The sequence below is a fragment of the Lissotriton helveticus genome, chromosome 5_1, assembly GCF_964261635.1.
Source record: "Lissotriton helveticus chromosome 5_1, aLisHel1.1, whole genome shotgun sequence".
Lineage (NCBI taxonomy): Eukaryota > Metazoa > Chordata > Amphibia > Caudata > Salamandridae > Lissotriton > Lissotriton helveticus.
Window position 1 is genome coordinate 1802109373 of NC_136065.1, and position 21775 is coordinate 1802131147.

The 21775-nt window shown below is 47.6% G+C and overlaps 1 protein-coding gene across 1 annotated transcript in view; it reads left to right on the forward strand.

Annotated features, from left to right (window-relative positions):
• The window catches only part of FMNL1 (formin like 1), a 382798-nt gene that overhangs the window by 229109 nt on the left and 131914 nt on the right, over nt 1-21775 (forward strand). Inside the window, exon 9 of the mRNA XM_078645122.1 lies at nt 2477-2570. Within this exon, the coding sequence (XP_078501248.1) occupies nt 2477-2570 (94 nt within the window). The remainder of the gene's footprint in view (nt 1-2476; nt 2571-21775) is intronic.

Genomic DNA, 21775 nt, shown 5'->3' on the forward strand with positions numbered 1-21775 from the left:
AGTATGTGTGTTACCAAACGTCCAAATTTAAGTTTAAATAGTGCGGAGCAAAATCTGCTCCATAGGCATCGTCGGCGTTCTTCCAGCGTGAATACTAATGAACGCAGGTCCGTGTGGGCCCTAGCGCTATCTTTTTTTCTGTGCGTGTTCCAGTAATCAGACCGGCCTTGACCCTCTGCAACCTCAATAAAAAATAAGGTAGAGCGGGTTGTAGCTTTCTAACTTGCAATGATGTGTTATAATTCTCTGGGGACTTACTTTTATCCCCCCATGCATGCCACCTTACCGCTGGTTGCTGATTGCTACTCGCCGATCTCAAGAGCACAAATGGGGTTTATGGAGATGCTTGACCTGGCCGGCACCTCCGCTGCCTCCGCCGGCGGCGCTCATCGGCGTTCACCCGATGAAGGCGTTTCCACTCGCGCCTAGCACATCTGAATCTGAGACCCGGTATGCGCTGATCCTAAGCGCAGGTCCTAGCGCCGCCTGCTGCTGTACCTCCTAGGACGGCCGTTAATCCTCGATGGAAAGAAACAGAGGAGCCGGCTTAGCCCAGCGTTCGGTAATTACAGAAAAGAAGTGCCTCTACCGCTCACCTGGACAGAGGGAAGCTTGCAATCTCTCGCTACTGCGCTGCATTCATTTCGGTCATCGGGAGACGCCTTGGTGCTGCCGCGACCGGCTCTCAGCCCGCCGTCATGTTCCTCCTCAAGCTTGATCACCGCTTTTGTCTTTCTTGACACCAAAACCACCACACAGGCCTACTGAAGTGCTCTCATGTCATCACCCATCATGCACACATACATTATAAAAATACTAATATGTACAAAATGATTGTTGGAAAAACAAAATACAAACCCACTCTCAAAAGGTCTAACCATGATAATCCCAATGACAATCTTCTACACCCAGCGTTTATCACAAGAGATGACACAAAACCAAAACCATTGCCTCTATGGTAATCTGTGTTATTTCATGTAACAAAATACCTGTCTACAGCCAGTAACACAGTGTGATAACAATCCACTATTAATTGCTTTTCACAATAAATAAGCCAAGCCTTCTGCCCTGAGAGCTCCTGACTGGATTCGGGGGGGAGGGGAGGAGGGGACTCCATGTACTTTGCTGGGGGCTCCCTCAAGTTTCGTTACGCCACTGACTTGCTTGAGAGATAACTCGAGCTGTTAATTTGGAAAGACATCAGATTACTCTTAAGTCATAGCCAAGAAATCTGTCCATTTGCACTAAGGTGACAGTAAAGATGGGAGAGTATCTGCATTTTGCAAGTAGGATTTCATTGTAAACTGCAGTAGAAGCAGACAGCAGTCGAACAGTTATATTCTCTTGGAAAATGAGAGCAAACCCACCAGCTGAGGGTCACTGGTGACTGCAGCAAAGTAGTTTGAAACTTGAAACCATCTGAGATGACTACAGAAGGAGCAGACAAGAAGACCTTCCTGGTCAATCCTCCAAAATAAATAAAATGTCCGCCTTGTGATCCAGGATTATGTCAGAGAAATCATCATGATACTAGGACACAAAGCGCGGTATATTAATATCGTCAGAGTAGAGCAAGGCTATAGAAAAAGGCAAATAACATCTGGCTAAGTGACAGGCTTCTATGAGTGCGCCTGTATGCTTTAATGTCCTTGGAGACCTAGCTGAGGAACAGCTGCCGTCAATACTTCGCCTAAACTGCAATCCAAAGGCAACATTCAGAATATCCCAGCCAGTGGCCAAAGCAAACACTCACTACACTGTACACTCCAGAATGGGCGCCATGCGACTAACATTCTAACCTCTGCGCACACACAGCCAGATCAGGTATAATTTGGACCATAAACAGAGCCCGGGATGTACACAATGCTGGATGGACATTGCTAAAGGCATTATGGGTTCTGTGGGACATCATCTTTACAAGCTTGGAATGGAATAGAGCAGGGTGAGTGATATAGGACAGTTCTAAATAGTAGTCATGGAGAGGCCATTGCCTGATTGTAAGATGCTCATGAAATATGGGAATTGGTGCTATAAATTACATAGCCACTTCATTTCCAATGCTGTAGGTTATCGTCTCTTTTGGTTATTTTTCACATGAGTGATTATTGATCCAGTGTGCTCTAGTTATTTACAAATTTGGAATGCTTCTTTATTGAAAGATTGCATAACCGAGGGCCCATCTCTGGTCGAGTATGAAGCACAGTATTGATTAGTTCTGGGACGGGGCGGGTTGATGTCAGTTTTTTCAGCATTGGTATGGAGTATGGATGCTGTAACCCTCTCCTTCGTACGCATTGAAAATCATGTGGTTTGCACAAATGGGGCCCTTGTTCATTTCCAGAGGCGCTTATGTGTGACTGCACCCAGAAAACTGTGTAGTCGGGTCAACCTACAGCACAATTTGTAACCCGAGGATGGGCCCTTTTAGGATGTCTCTGTATTCAGTTTCAAACAACTATGCATCTTCTTTCCCCAGGACCAAGGCGCTAGTGCTGGAGCTGTTAGCTGCGGTCTGTCTGGTTCGTGGTGGACACGATATCATAATGGCCGCCTTCGACAATTTCAAAGAGGTAAGTTCAGGGAGGCCAGTCCATCTCGATCAGTGTCCATCATGAAGTGGCCATTTTCAGAATGGAAAGTCTAAAAGATCTCTTTATTTTGTCAATAGTGGTTTATTGTCTTTTTATCCTTTTACATTACAATTTCTGTATTTTAAAGTTTTTGACCGATGCACTCAAGGTGATTTGTTCCAGCCAGCTCTTCATCTTCCAAAGGAAGATACACCTATATGGACAACCTGGGAATGCTTAACTGTCAGTGTATATTATAAGTGACAATATTGATCTAGAGTAATATCACATCACCACCTCGCCTACTACTATCTTGTAAGGAAAGTATGTATTTATTTACTAGTATTAGCTCTACCGACTCTTAACCGCCGCTTGCCAGAGAGACTTTGCTGCTGTGAGGACTTGCTAGCGCCTTTTCTAATCCCTAATTGCCGTTGCTGCAGGAGCGGCCTTCCTGAGCCATACCAGCTGGAGACCCTGTGAGAGGAGACGCGAGGCCGCAGCGGAGACGAGAGGCGCGGCCCGGGGACTGCGTCAGTAACATCAGCTGTTCCCTCTTCCCGCGTGAGCCGCGCCCCCTCCCAGTGCCCCGCCCCCTACAGGCTGTTTAAAAGCTCTCGCGGCCCCCGCTCCACGGGTGCCGCTTGCCAGAGAGACTTTGCTGCTGTGAGGACTTGCTAGCGCCTTTTCTAATCCCTAATTGCCGTTGCTGCAGGAGCAGCCTTCCTGAGCCATACCAGCTGGAGACCCTGTGAGAGGAGACGCGAGGCCGCAGCGGAGACGAGAGGCGCGGCCCGGGGACTGCGAGGGACAGCGTCAGTAACATCAGCTGTTCCCTCTTCCCGCGTGAGCCGCGCCCCCTCCCAGTGCCCCGCCCCCTACAGGCTGTTTAAAAGCTCTTGCGGCCCCCGCTCCACGGGTGCCGCTTGCCAGAGAGACTTTGCTGCTGTGAGGACTTGCTAGCGCCTTTTCTAATCCCTAATTGCCGTTGCTGCAGGAGCAGCCTTCCTGAGCCATACCAGCTGGAGACCCTGTGAGAGGAGACGCGAGGCCGCAGCGGAGACGAGAGGCGCGGCCCGGGGACTGCGAGGGACAGCGTCAGTAACATCAGCTGTTCCCTCTTCCCGCGTGAGCCGCGCCCCCTCCCAGTGCCCCGCCCCCTACAGGCTGTTTAAAAGCTCTTGCGGCCCCCGCTCCACGGGTGCCGCTTGCCAGAGAGACTTTGCTGCTGTGAGGACTTGCTAGCGCCTTTTCTAATCCCTAATTGCCGTTGCTGCAGGAGCAGCCTTCCTGAGCCATACCAGCTGGAGACCCTGTGAGAGGAGACGCGAGGCCGCAGCGGAGACGAGAGGCGCGGCCCGGGGACTGCGAGGGACAGCGTCAGTAACATCAGCTGTTCCCTCTTCCCGCGTGAGCCGCGCCCCCTCCCAGTGCCCCGCCCCCTACAGGCTGTTTAAAAGCTCTTGCGGCCCCCGCTCCACGGGTGCCGCTTGCCAGAGAGACTTTGCTGCTGTGAGGACTTGCTAGCGCCTTTTCTAATCCCTAATTGCCGTTGCTGCAGGAGCAGCCTTCCTGAGCCATACCAGCTGGAGACCCTGTGAGAGGAGACGCGAGGCCGCAGCGGAGACGAGAGGCGCGGCCCGGGGACTGCGAGGGACAGCGTCAGTAACATCAGCTGTTCCCTCTTCCCGCGTGAGCCGCGCCCCCTCCCAGTGCCCCGCCCCTTCCCCACATCCCACTTACTTATACAGGGCCTACCACGCGCATCGCGGGACGCGCGCGGGCGAAGCCCGGGCCAAGGGCGGGCCCGTTGTTGCCCGTTAGTGCCCGATAGAGACCGGACCGGGCCATCCCTCTTTCATAGACGACCCAGCAACAAACAAACAAGCATGCCAGCAAAAACTAGAGGTGCTTCCAAACCCAAATCTAAACATGCACAGGAGGTAGCACAAGTAACTGGCCCTATCGACCTTTTTATATCACGGGTCAACGAAACAATAAATCAAAGCATAGCTTTAATGGAAAAGAGAGTCTCAATGGATCTTATGACCGCAAACGCCAAGCGCTCATCACTTGGTGCTATAGCGAACGCTGTATCCCCAATTAACCTGACCTCCCAAAACAGTTCACTTCCAGTGCCTCTCCCAGTCACAGATCTTAACACCGTCCCTTCAGTAGTCGACCTGTCAGTCACGCACTCTGAGTCGGATCCCTCAATAACATCAGAAGACTTGGAAGCAACCCCCGACCTAGCTGGATGCCAAACCCACGGAGATACCCAAACAACTGACAACCCGCCCCAGCATGGCGAGAGGGTAAGGGCAACATTGGAGACTCGACTATCACTCAGTGAAAAAACACAAAGCTCACTTATCACCCATTCAAACTCCCCATGCTCCAATAGCATACTGCACATTCCTGACTCCATTCTTCCACATAAGGCAATTTCCATTAATAACACATCCGAGCAATGTAAGACCTGCAGAACCACATCACAAGTGCTCACTACCACCAAAGATTTACTCTACCAATACCTAAAGCCTATCCAGTTGAGCATCAGAAATCTTGAAGCTCAACTGACAATAATATCGGCCACTCTTCTAGATACAAACACTAGGATAGACGTAAAAGGCCAGCGAAACACCTCACACCCACCAAAAAAGCAAAACCAAATACACATACAGAAAACACTCAACCCTTCAAACGCAACATTCGCAGCACAGAAGAATCTAAATCCACCGTCTACCATACCCAAACCAAAAGCAAACACGCCTCATCCCCAGCAGGAGAAACCACTACAACAAAAAGCACAGCAGGCAACTACCAAAGGCAAGATCACGACACACACCCCATGCTCAGCACAAAACCCAGATTCCAGTAGAATCCCCACAGAGAAACCCGACTCCCAGCCCACGAATCCATTACTTCCCCAAAAAACATCCAAGAACACATCGGAAATCACCCCGAAAAAACTCCCCACAGTTAGACGCCCAGCCCATTTGCCCCCTGAAGCTACTCCCTACACAATAGTTTTAACAGGAGTACCCGAGTTAGCAGAAGACACCCCAGAAACTGCATGGTCACTTAAAAATAAGGCCATGCAGTGGCTCAGCATAAATAGACCTCTCGAACCACACCTATCAGGAGGGATTACGTCAGCACGTAGGGTAGCCTGGATAGGCAAAACCAAGAAAACAATACGCGGTGACTGCATCATTGTAACATGCAAAGATCCCGCAACGGTAGACTACATCTGTGCCTGGCCACAACTCGAGAAAAAAGGGGGAATAGACGCCCACCGCCTTTCTCTTTTTTACCCCCCAGCGAAACAACATCATATCCTACCACCCTGGGAATGGCACCATCATCCCAAAGACCCACGAAACCAGGACCCATGGCGTCAAACACCATGGAGTCGGAGGGACTACCCATGTGAGTACTTAGACAGGGGGGGGCCAAGAGAAAGATACGTCGATGGCCAAGCTCAATATTGGCAGGATAGACCCTATCCAGCATATGAAGGTTGGCAGGGCTTCCCGACCCAAAATCGATACGAGTGCCTTGATATGGTCGATTGACCATCTATGGTCGATCTTAGCCAACACACAGTTGCCGTCTTATATCACCCAGTCTCTGACAATCACCCGACAGCCCCATCAAAACTGCCTGACACATCAGAGACACCAACGATCCAACTAAACAACCCTTCGACCCACACCTCCCCCAAAAAACCGGACATGAGCGAAAGATCATCCACTGACCAAGTTTTAGCCGCTGAAATCCCTACCAACCACAAAACAGTACCCGCCACCTCGACAGACAACGAGGCCATGAACATAGGCATAGCTTTCTGGAACGTCGCAGGTCTAACCGGAAAAATAACATGCCCTCAATGGCTGGAAATAGCAGGAAGCCACCAAATCTTGTGTCTACAAGAGACTTGGCGTACATCCCCCCTCCACCTAGCGGGATATAAGACATTTTTTACCAAAGCAACGCCTAGCACAATGGGAAGACCAAAAGGTGGACTCATGATCTATTTCTCCAACACCATAGCAGTCACGGTAAAACTAACGAAAGAAACACCTACCTTTCAAATCATCCAAATTACCCACCAGACTACCGCATCGAGGAATATATACATACTCATAAATTATTATAATAACGCAGGTACTCTGGACTGTTGTACAAATCTAGACGAAATGGTGGCTTACATATCTATACTACAAAGCGCGAACCAAAGCGCGACAATAAAATACATCTGGGGAGGCGACTTCAATCACCCATTATGCCCAAACCACAAAATCGGAATTTGTGGCCTACTATCTGAATCCGGCAATCCCATCCCTCACTTCGCACACACTGAAAGCGGAAACAAGTTAAATGAAATCCTATTCACTATGGACCTAGACTTTGTAAATGAACTAGTTGACCCGGCCCAGGAATTTCTACCCACCTTCCATGGGCGAGGCTGTATGTCCACCATTGATTTTATCTTAGCCTCTAATACGTGTAAAAGATCGCTAAAAAACTACAAAGTAGGGTCCAGTCCGATCAGTGATCACTATCCCCTCAGCGTGGAGCTCACAATGGAGAAAGCGGGCCCCTCCGCAACTAAAACCAGTTCTCTTGACCAACAATCAATAACAATAAAGAAGAAGAACGGGTACGCCATCAAATGGGCGAAAGTCGACCCTGAAGTGACCTCGCAAAGGATACTTGAAAAAGCGCACCCCTGGTTAAGGGACTGTTTGTCCGCAGAGGCCTCCCCCGAACTAATCATCACCTCTTTCCATAGCATTCAAGGGGCAATAAGAGACGAGTTACTCAAACACACGGCAAACAAACCCAAACCCCAAACTAAAAGATGGTTTAACTCAGACTGCAGAAAGGCCCTCACGTTCTTAAAAGAAGCCCTCCGGCAGAAACCAAGAGATGCCCAACTAATTTCACTCCGGAGGAAAACATATAACGAAGCTAGGAAAAACCGAAGGCGGCAGATAAAGAGAGACCTTTGGTGCCAACTACATGAAAGCGCACTAAAAAAGGACAGCATCACATTTTGGCAGACCATCAGATCACCTTTTTTAGATAACAACACTGATCCATACCACCTTGACGTAGCAGTAACCGAGAACGACTGGGTTCACCACTTTACAAAAATCTTCGGCTCGCCATCTGACACACCTCAAATAGAACGCGAGGACGAAGCAGAGAAAAATTTTCTTCCCATTGATTTACGCTTCACCGTCACTGAGGTCAGAAAGGCAATCAAAGCGTCAAAAACTGGCAAGGCTCCCGGCCCAGACGGGGTACCTATGGACTTGTTTTTACACAATAGTGACTATTGGTCGCTAGTAATAACCCGGGTAATGACTGCAGTCGCTGAAATCGGTCTCCTTCCATCATGGTCATCATCCACCCTCTTGCCAATATTCAAGAAAGGGGACCGCAACGACCCCGCGTGCTACCGGCCGATCTCCCTTCTGGATTCCACGGGCAAAATTGCAGGCCGACTACTCCTGGACCGATTACAATCTTGGGCCCAGGTAAATAACATCTTCACAGACCTGCAATATGGCTTCCAGAAGGGGCTCGGAACGGTGGAGCAGGCCCTAAACCTGACCCTCCTGGCCGGAAAATATGCTCACGCAAAAGAAGGAAAAATCTACCTGGTCTACGTAGACCTGAGCGCGGCTTTTGACTGCGTTCAGCACGCAAAGCTGTGGGAAATTATGTCCAATCTTGGAGTAGACCCACCGATACTGGCTTTCCTTAGGGGTCTATATACCAACGCAGAAGGCCGAGTGCGTTATGGCATCGGCGGCGAACTGTCACGTCCCTTTAAAATCACACGAGGAGTAAGGCAAGGGTGTGTACTGGCTCCCTTCTTATTCAATCTATACACCAACGGGATCGAAAAAGCTATGTTGGCAGGGAGCCAGGACCTCCCACAGATAGCACGCCGCCCTATACCCATCCTTCTCTACGCCGACGACTCGGTCATCCTGGCCCGTACAGCTAATCAACTCCAACGACAGTTGAACAAATATGTGACGTTTATGGACTCTCTGGGTCTAAAAGTAAATACAAAGAAAACATTTACAATGACCATAGGACCCAAACACGGAGCTTCAAAATCCATGCATATAAATAATACCAAGCTGGAAAAAACAACAGTATACCCCTATTTGGGTATACTCGTGGATGATTCAATGACCTGGCGTAAAGCCATTGAAGCCAGAAACCTCAACTTCCGTCGAGCAACATCAGCACTTTGCGCCTTTTCCAGGAAACTTGGCAAACCAGCTCCTTCCGAACTGCTAACGCTATACTACGCAAAGTGCCACAGCGTGGCTAGTTACGGAGCAGGCATCTGGGGATACGGAAGCATTAACCAACTACAGGTAATGGAGAACGCCTTTATTAAGTACGTTCTGGCCCTTCCCCACAGCTCTCCGATTTTAGCATCACATCGAGAGCTAGGGATGGAATTTGTGACAGACACCATACGCTGCCAGCCTCTCATTCTATGGCATCGCATATGGTGCAACCCAGAAAGCCATATAACACGCTCCCTCATCGCCGATTGCCTTAGCCTAGCTCACTGGAGGAAAATTCCCTGGCTCAACTACATTTTTAAATTTTTTCAAGATCTAGATCGGGAGCAATATTTTCTTGATCCACCTTCAATAGAAGACATTTCAAAGAAACAGCTTAAAGAACTATGTATGGGCCACTTAAGAGAACTCCGCAATCAGGCTGAGATTGTAAAAACACAAAACGGAAAAATCTGCCTATTGCAACCAGAGAAACTGATACAGCCCTACCTGACGTTCTTTCTTTCAAACTACGAAAAGTTTCTATTGACAAGACTCCGGTTCGATCTTTTCTTCCGCTTGGTCTCATTTCCGGAACAGAACAACTGGTCTCGGAATCTGTGTTGTTGTCTGTGTGACGGGGCCTCTAAGCAATCAACGGTCCATGTCACACTGTTCTGCAAATATCACAGCGTAGCCAGAAAAAAATGGATTTTTCCCCTTCTTCGTTCAAGCGGTCTTAGAAGCACATATCCAGCGCTTGTTTATCTCCAGTCACCGGTAAACCCGCACGAAGCCAAAATGATATCGACCTTTTTAAAAAAAGTAATGAAAACCCGTCAGAGCATTGTTTTATAAACTATAACATGTGAATTTCAGTATAAAACCGATGATTTTTATAAATTGTACTTTTTATGATTATGCAAATTTTTATAATCGAATAAAAGTTTATGAAATGAAATGACTCTTAACTTAGAATCTGAGCATCAGTGGAGTTTAGGACAGTAATTACACACTTACCTTATAATGTAGTGGATACAATATTATTGTCATGAGATATATATATAAAAAAAGAGCGACCCCCACTGCTGAAAGAGCCTGAGGCCCCACTTTCAATGTCCAGATCTGTACAGCAAACCCACATAGACCATAAGACGCGAGAATGGGCTGACGCTGTCATTCAGGACGTCTCCTCACCGAAGAATGTGCACAGGCGTTGTGTGGGTCGGCATGTTACTACATTTACTACTACAATGGATATACACACTTTGAGGATACGTCGACATGTATGGTACGCGCATTTGTTTTCTAGTTGAATGGATGTGCGCAGGGTGTTGATGGTTGTTTGTCTATGCTCATTGTTTGCATTAATTGGTGTGTGGGTGGGGGGTTGCCTCGATTATGTAATTGGATGTTCGAATGCAAGGGTCCCTGGATCTATAGACGGAGACTTTCATGAGTGAATAAACTGGTGTGTGGGTGTGTATGGATTTACGGCTCGATAGGTGTGTGGGTGAATGAATTAGTCCAAGGATGAGTGCCTGGATGAATGAATCGCCCTGTAGACCCAGCGAGGACACCCTGCAGCCCTCTCGCGCGCCCAGCCTGCTGCCCGCGAGCTGTCACGTGGAGCCTTCACCTGATACCTGGCGCGAGGGGCGCTGATGTCAGTCGTTGCCCCTGGAAACCTGCGCGTGGCGGGAGGCGGCGGCGGCTCGGGGTGTAAGGGGAGCCGGGGTATCACGGCTCACTGGAGGCGGCGACATCTGGCCCGCAGGAGGGTGCTGATGTCACTCGGAAGGCACAGGGATCAGGTGCCCTCCTTGCGGTGCCCAGTCTCCCTCCCTCGAGTGGAGTGCCAGCAGAGCCGAGGGTGCCCGTGACCTCGAGAACAGGGCAGTGAATGAGGCCTGCTCCGCTCCCCTCTGCCAAGGGCGTCCTATGTTTCCGGGTTTAGGTCTTGAATCCTTCGGGCATGCAGGCGACAGGTGTGTGCCACTGCGTACCACTGTGCCAGGGCCATGCACCACCCACGCTTGGAGGTGGAGGGCTCTGTGTGCCTGTGCCAGTCCCATGTGTCACAGAGGCGTGAAAATGAAAGGCCTGTGCATGTCTGTGCCGAACGTTTGTACTACACAAAACTTACGGTAGAAGGCGAGTACCACTCTGCCAATGTCACATGTTCCATCCAAACTAAGAGGTGGAAGGCTGTGTGTACACGTGCCAGGCTCATGAACCACCGGGTGCTTGGGATGAAAAACGGTATTCTATACCCAGCTTCTCTTCATAGACTTAAAGGTGAAAAGACTGTACCACTAGGCCACACTTAGAGGTGGAAGATATGGCTGTGCCAATCCCTTGTACCACAGAGTCTTATCCACAGACTCGCAAATATGTACAGGAATAACTGTCTGGCAGTGTCCTCGCATTCCTCGCCACGTGTCACCACTGGCATCTAGTGGCATGGAATGACAGGGCATACATTGCCCACATTTCTAATGTAATGGGAGCTCTACAGTATCGACTTCCACCATCTTGCCATTTTCCAATATATATATATTTTTAGGTAAAGATTTCCACACTCCTGTGCCAATTTCCTATGGCACTAAAGCCTACAGCCGAGTTGCTCTGATCCCCAGTGGCAATGCCCTGCACACAACCATGAAGCTAAAGGCTCTACGCCCCTGGCACACATCCCTGTGCATGAAACACTCGGTGTGCCTGTGCCAGTAACCAGGCATTACAATAAACCTAGAATAATGTTAATGTGCCTAGAATCCTGTATCAGCACCATATGGTCACATTTATTATCCTTGTAAGATGTGCCAATACTCGCACCATCCATTGAGTAGAAACTAGGGCGAGCCACTAACCACAGCCCCAGTGAAATAGAAAACAGCGAGCTGTAATATCTTACAAGTAACCAAACCTCAATTGATTAAGCCACAATCATCTTTAATATCATGCCAATAACCAATCCTCCATTGATAAACTACACTCATCTGTAATCAGCCAATAACCAAACCTCCATTGATAAAACCACAATAATCTATAATCTCAGGCTAATAACCAAACCTCAATTGGTATACCCCAATCATCTCTAATCAGCCAAAAACCAAACCTCCAATAATAAACCACAATCATCTGTAATCAGCCAATAGCCAAACCTTCATTAATAGAGAGACAATTATCTGTAGTATGCCAATAGCCAATGACCTGCACTCCCATTCCAGTAACCAAACCTTCACTGACAGAGACACACTGGTCTGTGGCCTCATGCCAGTAAACAAACATTCATTGAAAAAACACAATAACCTGTAATCTTCCAATAACTAAACTTCATTTGATAGAAACACAGGCATCTGTAATAGACTAGAAACGAATGATCTGTAAACCCATGACAATAGCAGTCCCCCATTGATGAAGTCAAGATAACCAAACTTCAGCTGAGAGAGACGCAATCATCTGCAACCAATGATCTGTAATGAAAAGCTAATAACCAAACTTCCATGAGCAGCTAAGCCTTCCATTGGTAGCGACACAAGGATCTGTAGCCTCATGCCCACAGCCAAGCCTCCATTCAAGGAGACACAATGCTCTGTCATCTGATTTCAGTACCGAAGCCTTCCATTGGTATCGACACAGTCCCTTGACCAAGCGGATCAGTGGCTTCGCTGCAATGGCCTGCATCCTTGTGCCAGTAACCTTGCCATTTGCTGAATCAGACACAAGGGTTCTTCGGCTAAAGCTCAACCCATCCGTGGATAGGGCCCGATGATTACATATTTAAAAGAACCATATCAAGGAGGGGAGAAACAGAGCAAGGACTCACTCCACTTCTAAACTATATTAAATGACCAACAAGAGAGAGGATATTTTCTATGTCTTGACAGATCCCTTGATCTGTCCAAAGGGTGCTCCTGTTTAGTTATAGGAGAACTCTCACCCATGTCCGTCCATTAGTGGCATGCTTCATCATCGGGTTTCCACCCAAGGTGCCTAGTGCATCTGGGTGTGCTGCGACGCCTGACTTACAGCGGAGCTGGGTTTTCTTTATCATGGATCAGAATTTCTAAGATTACCTTTAGTTTCCCTGCCAGAAAGGGCGATTTTATTGATGGGAGTCTTAGATAGGGTTAAAAGAATTGCAAGGTTAGATGCGAAGCTAAACAATTATGATGTCTCAAATATATCTTGATCTACATGTTTCAGCCGTGTCTTATAGATGCCACTCAGGGTCAAGTGGCTTTCTTCAGGACCGATAGCTAGATCCCTTTTATGTTATCAGGTGTGTGCCATACACTGGTGTACTCGTGCATACTATCAATTGTGATCTTGTGAGATTGTGACGGTTATGCTCACCACAGGATCACGTCCTGTGGATTAATATATGTTTTTGTTGCCCATTACATCAAAGAGAATTAGAGGCCGGCAGACCCTGTGGTCACACATTTGTCAAGGTGTTGTACCCGCTACGTTGGTGTCCTCAAAGCTCTGCATGTTGTCACGCACAAGTACACAAGAGTATGGTAAACACCTGTGTCACTTCACATCTAACTTTGTCATTCTTTTAACCTTAGCTAAGGCTCCCATCAACAAAATTGCCCTTTTTGGTAGGGACACCTTAACGTCATTTTAGCTGCTCTGATCTCTGATAAAGAAAAACCCACTCTGCTGTAAGTCAGGAGTCGCAGCACACCCAGATGCACTAGGCATCTTGGGTGGCAACCCTATGATGAAGCATGCCACTAACAGAGTAGGTGTGGGATCTCCTATAATTAAATAGGAGCACCCTTTTAACAAATCAAGGGATCTGTCAGGACATAGTAAAGAGGCTCTCTCTTGTTGGTAATGTTACATATTCAAAAGCCCAAACACTGATGAGAGCATCTCTAGAGCCCATGGACTATGAGCCCTAGTCTTGCAGTCCTGTTCCAGAGCCGAGAGGCTCTGTCTTCAAGTATCTTGCAGTTAAAGAGTGACATTTACAGTGGCGGCTGGCTTGTACCAAGGGTGGTTAGGCACAAAAAAATTCACTTTCCCTCGCAGCGCGATATCCTCCTCCCTCAGGTGTTTTCCAGGAAGCTCCAGATGCAGGAAACTACACCACCCAATCCTGGTACTGTTCTCACAGCATGAAAGCAGCACCAGGATTGGATAGAGTAGGCTCTCCCAGCGGTCCTAAGAGCACTAGAGGCCTGTGCTTTCTCTAACCCAGTTGTCTAAGACAGATAGGTTAGAGAACTTTAAATACGCGTGTCTGGCTGCCCACCTATTTAGTTATAGGAGATGTCCGCCCAAAGAGACATGCGCATTTGAATGCGCACAGCTTCCTGCTGCTGCCACTCGGCAGCGCTGACCCCGCCCCGTCCTGACAGTTCGGCGGGTCGGGTTGCCCAAAAGTTTAAATGGTAATAAATAAACTTTATTTCCATTTTATTTTTTCGCTCTGGGGCTTGTGGGGCGATGCCCCTCCGCTCAAATGGGGGAGCCGCCCTGGTCACACATACACCATTTCATGAGGCATCGCACATTAGAGAGAGGTAAATCTGTTTCTTTCCCAGTGGCCAAATCACAGAAGGACTCTGTAGCCACATTTCGGTACCAGAGCGTACAAGACTGCAGGGGACAGGTCATATACTCTTGCGGCAACACCCACAACATCACACTACGGAAGGCGAAAGGCTCGCAGACCATGTCCCCAACAAGGGAGCAGTGCGGTTGGGGAGGTGAAAGGGTAACTCGCGCCCTTATGTCATTCCTCTTAGTCACGTTTTAAAGTGCGTAGCTGTGCGTCCTAGTATCCCGTTCTGGCCCTGAAGGTGAAAGGCTGCGCCGTCTCTCCTGCTGCAGTTGCACCACTCATTAGAACAGGTCGCGCTGCCCTTGAGGATGCTCCGGTTGTGACATAATCTTTCTATGTATCGCTGGCTCAGCCAGTTTAGTTTGCCTGTACAAGGGCGCCACCTGCTGACTAAAAGATGAAAAACAAGACGACCCTCTGTTCGTTAAAAAATCAACAACCCAGTCCCAAGTTCACATATTTCATTCAGATACTGCCTGCCAAGCATCAGTGCTCACTGTTGTCCATGGGCGTCATTTCACCATAATACAAGGCGTAGCGGAAGTGACATCGCATGCCTTTGACCATTACTTTGACTCACACACAAGTTTACACATACTGACACATTCACACACTCTCACTCACATAAGCACTCTCACACGCTAGCATATATCCAACATATATTTAACAGCATTTTTTCCTTATCTTAGCTTTCAGATAGGGTCATATTCCAGCTAATGTACTCAACAAATAGAAACCAGGCAAGTGGAGCTCCAACCAGCGTCCATTGGGAAGAGCTGCCCCTGTGTTCCAGGCGCTGATTTTGCCATCTCTGAGGCCAGGGGTCACAAAAGTAGTGCCAGGGGTAGCAAGGAGCAAGCCAGGGGTCGCAGCTGCAACCCCTGGCGACTCTTAAATGACAAACATGCTGTTGCCACCTGTAGCAGATGGGACCACCCCTCTTTCCCTAGGCCACACGCCTCGCTTGAATCCCCTAGACAAGCTATACATGCCTTTATCACTCCGCACTCCTTTCACAGGCTGATACCTGCCGTGTAACTCCCACCCTTTCAGAGATGTGGGGGGTAACTTAGACCGTATAATGATCTCTGTAGTGAAAGTGAATCCACATGAGTGGCGCATGTCCTTTTATTACTGTTGAAAGTCCTGCGGGCTGCCAGGGTGAAGGACTCTACTTAGCCTTCGTGTTTGCTTTGCAGCAACAACTCCCAACTTGGGGGGTTGTTGCTGCACGCAAAATACACAGGTTTCTGATGCACAGGGTGATTTCTCCCTTCCAGTAGGATTATTTGAATATTTTCCTTCCATGGTGATCTTGGAATGAAAGCACAGTGACGGTCGCTGAAACAAACGTGGTGGAAAGGTAACTCGAAACTTTAATCAATTTAAACCATCAGGGGGACCCTGCAGCCAACTAGTGAGCTAAGAAACTCGTGTGTGGCATTCGGAAGCCCCATAACATCCATTCCATGTTCCAGAAAAGTAGGGTGTTACACTTCTTCCTCCCTTAATAAAAATACAAATAATACAAATGATTACAAATATACACTGACATATCTGGAAGTAACAAAACAAATAGTAATGCAGAACACTGCAATGCATTTCAAATACCATATTCTGCAAGGAGGAATTAATACATTTCAAAACCCTCAAACCAATGAGGTGCCTTCCTTGCGCTTCCTAGACCCATATGATTCCCCATTCGATTTTACCATATTACTATCACTCATCCCTTGAGTCAAACACTCCGGCACTTTAGCCACCTTTATCCGGTTCCATACATTTCCATCACTCAACAAAACAGTATTCAAGTCAACCCTTTTTACCTGACGAGGCTGGGAAAGCTTATGTGCACATTAATCCATCCTCTTTCACATGAACCCAGCCTCTGACTTCCAACTCCACAAGTTCTCCCTTTGGCAGCGCAGTGGTATCTTCCTTCCACCCTTTCTTCTTTTCCACACCTTTAGACGACAACGCTTTCGGATTTCTATCCCTCATGATCTAAAAGTGGCTCTTCCTATGCTGGTAGGTGTAGTCTGACACAACCACACTCAGTTTTGTTTTACAGCACGGAGCTGATAGAAGCCGTTCTATAAAGGTTATGTTCTCTCTCTCAACCAAGCCATTACTCTGGGGGTAGGAAAGAGATGATCAAAAGTGTTCACTGCCTCTCACAGCCAGAAAATCTCTCATGGTGCGCAACTTAAATTATACACTGTTGTCAGTTACTATGGTCTGTGGCAAACCTTCTCTTTTACACAGCTCTTTCAAACATTTGATTACCAACTCCGCTGTGACCTGGTTAGTGGATTTAACCTCCGGCCACTAACTATAATCTGTGACTACAGCAACATACTTTGGATTGTTTCATAACATATATGATTCAGAAATATGCAAAGCAATTTTTTCCCATGGAGCACCTGCTGGTTAGTTACTGCGGTGGAATCTGTACAGTTTCTTTTACGGTTTATTTCTCCATACTACCTAATACTCTGTTCCACATCATGGCCAAGTCCTAAACACCGGTACTAAATAATAATAAGTAAGCTTATAAAGCACATGGTTACACTCACTAGTGTGTCCCCGCGCTGCAGCCCTCAGCCCTGTCTAATGCAGTAACATGAAATAACTTCAGAGATTAACCTATATGTGGGAGAGCCAAGTCTTTAGTTTTTTCGAAAGAGCCATTCCGATGGTTCTATCCGAAGAGCGAGAGGGAGGACATTCCAGTGTTTAGCGGCCAGGTATCGGAAAAATCGCCCACCCATTCTCACTCTTTTGATTACTGGAATCTTGACCTGTCCCGTGCCCACGGACCTCAAGGCCCAGGTAGGAGTGTAGGGGGACATTAGACTATGTAGATAGCTAGGTCCGTTTCCCTGCATAAAGCGGTGACTGACACATAGGGCTTTAAAAAGGGAAACATCCTTTACAACGCAACTTTTACCACGCAGTGCTTTTACATCGCAACTTTTACAACGCAAACCATTACAACGCATTGCGCTGGGGGGCGCTCTAAGATAGGGAATAGATTTAATTTACTATCCAACACCTTCCCTACTATCCACGGGGACTGGAGTTGGAATAGTAAATTAAACTATTCACTATCCAGCACCCCAAAGCGCTATGCGTTGTAATGGCATGCGTTGTAAAAACTGCGTTATAAAGGCATGCGTGGTAAAAGCATGCGTTGTAATGTCATACATCCCTTTAAAAAGTATTCTCTCCTTCACCGGGAGCCAGTGTAGGGCAGCGAGGGCATTCCTAGAGGGAGCTCTCGTGGGCTGGATCAGAACAAGGCGAGCCGCAGTGTTATGAATGTATTGAAGTCTCTGCACACACTTACCACTAGCTCCTAGATATAAAGCATTCCCATAGTCCAGGTGGGAAGTTACCAACGCATGGACTAGAGTTTTCCTGGCTGCCACAGGCAGCACATCTAGGATCTTCCGAAGGCCTTTCATTATTCCGAAGAACTTTCCGGCCAGAATTCTGGTGTGGTAATCAAATGAGAGCTTAAAATGAAGCCACACCCCAAGTTCTTAACCTGGTTACTGGGGGAGGGGGTGGGTCCCAGGGTCTGCGGCCACCACGACGAGAACCATATGGAGGGAGCCTTGCCCACCATTAGAACCTCCATCTTGCTGCCATTTAACTTTAAACAGTTACTTGACTGCCAGCTCCTGTAGACAAGTGGAGAAATTGGTGGCTGCCTCTTCATGAGATTGAGATAGTGATACCACCAATTGTGTGTCATCCGTGTAACTAATGCCGTAATTCACAATAATGTCTGCCAGAGGGGCCATATATAGGTTAAAAAGAGTGGGGCTTAGTATAGAGCCCTGGGGAACCCCTTGAGCCTGCACAATGCTTTTAGAATAATATGGTTGTTGGGACACCTGAAAGCTTTGATCCTGTAAGAAGAATCCCAGCCACTCCAAGGCCAGTCTATCCAGCCCTCCTTTCTTGAGGCGATGTAGGAGCAGCGGGTGGGCGACGGTGTCGATTGCGGCGCTGAGGTCCAACAGGACCAAAGCCAACAGTCTGACCTTTGTCTACGTGTCTGTAAATGTTTTCTGTTGACAGAAGCAGTGCTGACTTAGTAGAGTACGTGGCCCGGAAACCCGATTGCGTCAGGTGCAGTAAGCTGAGCTGGTTAATGTGCTTTGTCAGTTGAGTATTGACCACTTTTTCAGCTATTTTAGCAAAATATGGCAAGAGTGAGACGGGTCGAAAGTTCTCCAACTGACTCGCACTCACATCCGGCTTTTTCTTAATGGGAATAACAATTGCTTCTTTCCACCTTTTTGGGACCACACCTGATTCAAAAGAGAGTTTAAGGAGATACCTAATATAAGATACTAGGATCTCCATGCTCTCCCTCAGAGTTTTAGGCGTCGTAGGGTCCCTTGGTGAACCGGATTGAATGCTTAAGGTCATGGCTTCGAGGTCGTCACAGGAGGGGAGGTCAAATCTGGAGAGGCAGTGTGCCTCCTCCACGTTGACCAACCCCACCCTCTCCGAACTCCCATTGCGTGCCTCATACGCAAAGGTAGTACATATCCTTGCTACCTTCTCTGTGAAGAAGTCTGCTATCAGATTGCAAGAATCCACTGAGCTGCTATTGGGAGCCGTAGTTCTTGCAAGTGACAATATATCCTTAAAAATTACAAACAGCTCTCTGGAAGAATTTTCAGCTTGCTCTATCCTTGTATTGTAGTGGGCGGCCTGAGTTTTCCTTATGAGTGAGTGGTAGTGTTTTAGACTAGTACTATAGTCGGTCTTCCTATGCTCTGAAAACTCTTTCCTCCATATTCGTTCCAAACACTTGCACGAAGTCTTAGCTCTCTTGAGTTCTTTATTGAACCATGGGGCAGATTTTGACTGTCTCCTCCGTGCACTAGAGGACCATGGGGATGCTCTGTCTAGCGCCTCAGTAATCCCTTCATCTAGTGTGCTACATGCAGTTTCAATATCATTGCCTCCCGGTGGCCCGCCCTGTTGAAGGGTGTGATTGAAGTTAGCTGCTGAGAAGCTAGCCCATTTCCTCTGCAGTCTCTCTGCACTTGACATCTTCGGAAATGGGGTATTAGGTATCATACTCTGCTCTAATACAACACTATTATGGCATTCATTCCTAGATGCACCCCCCTTGTTGCTAGTTGCAAAATGCATTCTCTCAAACCTTGAGGCACCAGCAATAGCTCTCCTCTGAACATAACATCTCCAGAATACGAAGGTTCACATCACAGAAAGCCTCTGCTATGTCTGAAGCATGAACCTTTCCGTTCCACTCTTCCGACAGGTACTTCTGCACTTTCTGCAACACCTTCTTCTCCTGCATGCCTGCCACCTATTTATCATGCGAAATTCATCTCTGTAACTAAAATCGGAATCAGTTCAATGTCCGGATCACCTTTCACCCGGACACGAGGCAAACAATGTGGTATGATTGTTTTTTTTCTAGGAACATATTCCATTATTTAATTATGCTTTAACAGCCTCAGGAGCCAACATGAAATTCTAGAAGAGTCTGTCACCACTGTCCCCTTGGTGATAAACACATCTATCAGAGGGCAATAATCAATGTGAATAACAAAATCAGTGCCCCATAGAAACCTCCTAAAGTGTTTTAGCATCCTTTAAAGGTCAAGATGCACATGCAACAGTAACCTTCCTATCGTTCATATATTGCAATAAAAAGCCCTCAAGCCTATATTGCAGGCATCAGTACTTATGATTGTTCGATCTCTCGTATCAAATGCTTTTATTGCAAGAACCATTGTAATGCTTCTTTTTAATTCACAGAACTCCTCACCCTCTGCATAGCACTCACATTTCTCATTTGTCAATAGCAGTTTCCAAATGACTTCATCATGTCTGCAAACATTGAGATACACAGGGAAAAAAATTCTCCCAGGTCCAAGAAAGACCTCAGTAGGTCCTTTGGCAGAGGAAAGGGAGTCTCTTTTATCCCTGTTATCAAATTGAACAATAGTGATATCCTTTTCATTCAACCGGTGGCCCAAATACTCAACTCCCTTGAGTCTGATTTTGCATTTATCCTTCTTAATTGTTATCCCTTAGTCATTTGTTTGAGACTCTCCCCAAATATCAAGACATCATGCTGAAAATAGGTGATGTTCGACATATCTTTGAAAAGGTGATGCATCGATCATTGGAAGACGTTTGAAGCCAAAGCCAACGCAAAAGGCACGTGCTTGTACCTATATGCCACTTGAGGTGTGATTAGTGTTTAAGTGGCCTAGAACTAGAATGAAGAAAGTTTTGATGGCATGCTGACACCAAGTCCAAAGTCCAAAGAGCTCTTAGTCTACAGATATCTATGTGTGTAAAAGAATTTCCATGCAGAGAGATGTCTGACCTCTAACCTCTGTGGCATTCACTGTGATGCTTTAATGCAGAGGGGTATCTATCTTTCGATCTCTATTGAGTCACTCTAAAGGTTGTATGCAGATCAGTCCACAGATCTCTATGCATGTGAAGTAATTCCTATGCAGAGAGGAGTCTGTCCTCTGACCTCTATGGGAGTGACCTTGAGGGTTTTATGCAGAGGGCTGGCAGTTTACAGCCCTCTATGTGTGGAAAGGAACTCCTATGCCAAGAGGTGTCTATATTCTGGTCTCTATGGGAGTCACTGTAACGACTTAATACACAGTGATGTTTCCATCTGGTTTTTAACCCCTCCCCCGCTGGTGACGGAACTGCTCTGTCACGCCCCTCAGGTGGGCTGTGCCGGTGACGGAGCGGTTCCGTCACGGACCGCTTGCCGCGCCTGCGCGGCGCGTTCTATTGAGCGGGCGGGGCGGAACCGCTCCGTCACAAGCACAGCCCACCCGAGGGGCGTTCCGTCACCAGCGTCGGAGCACCGCGTGGCCCCTCCTGCCCCTTGGCGCTGCGGCAGAATTGCCGCCGCAGCGAAAGGGTTAATAGAGTCACAGTGAGGTTTTATGAAGAAGGCTGTTGGTCGACAGTTCTCTATATCTGCGAAGGAATTCCTAGGCATAGAGGTATCTAGCCTCTAGCTTCTATGGGAGTCAATGCAGAAGGGCGTTATCAACTCATCTCTATGGAAGGAATTGTGAGTGAGTTATGCAGTGGGGTGTCCGTCGTTTAATCTCTATGGGTGTCCTTATGAGTTTTATGCAGAAGAGTGTTTATCATCCAATCTCTATTGGAGTCTCTTTGATCTTTTAGTGCAGAGAGGTGCTCATCATCTGATGTCTATGGGAGTCACTGAGAAGGTTTTATGCACGGGGGTCAGGGCTGTAAGTGGG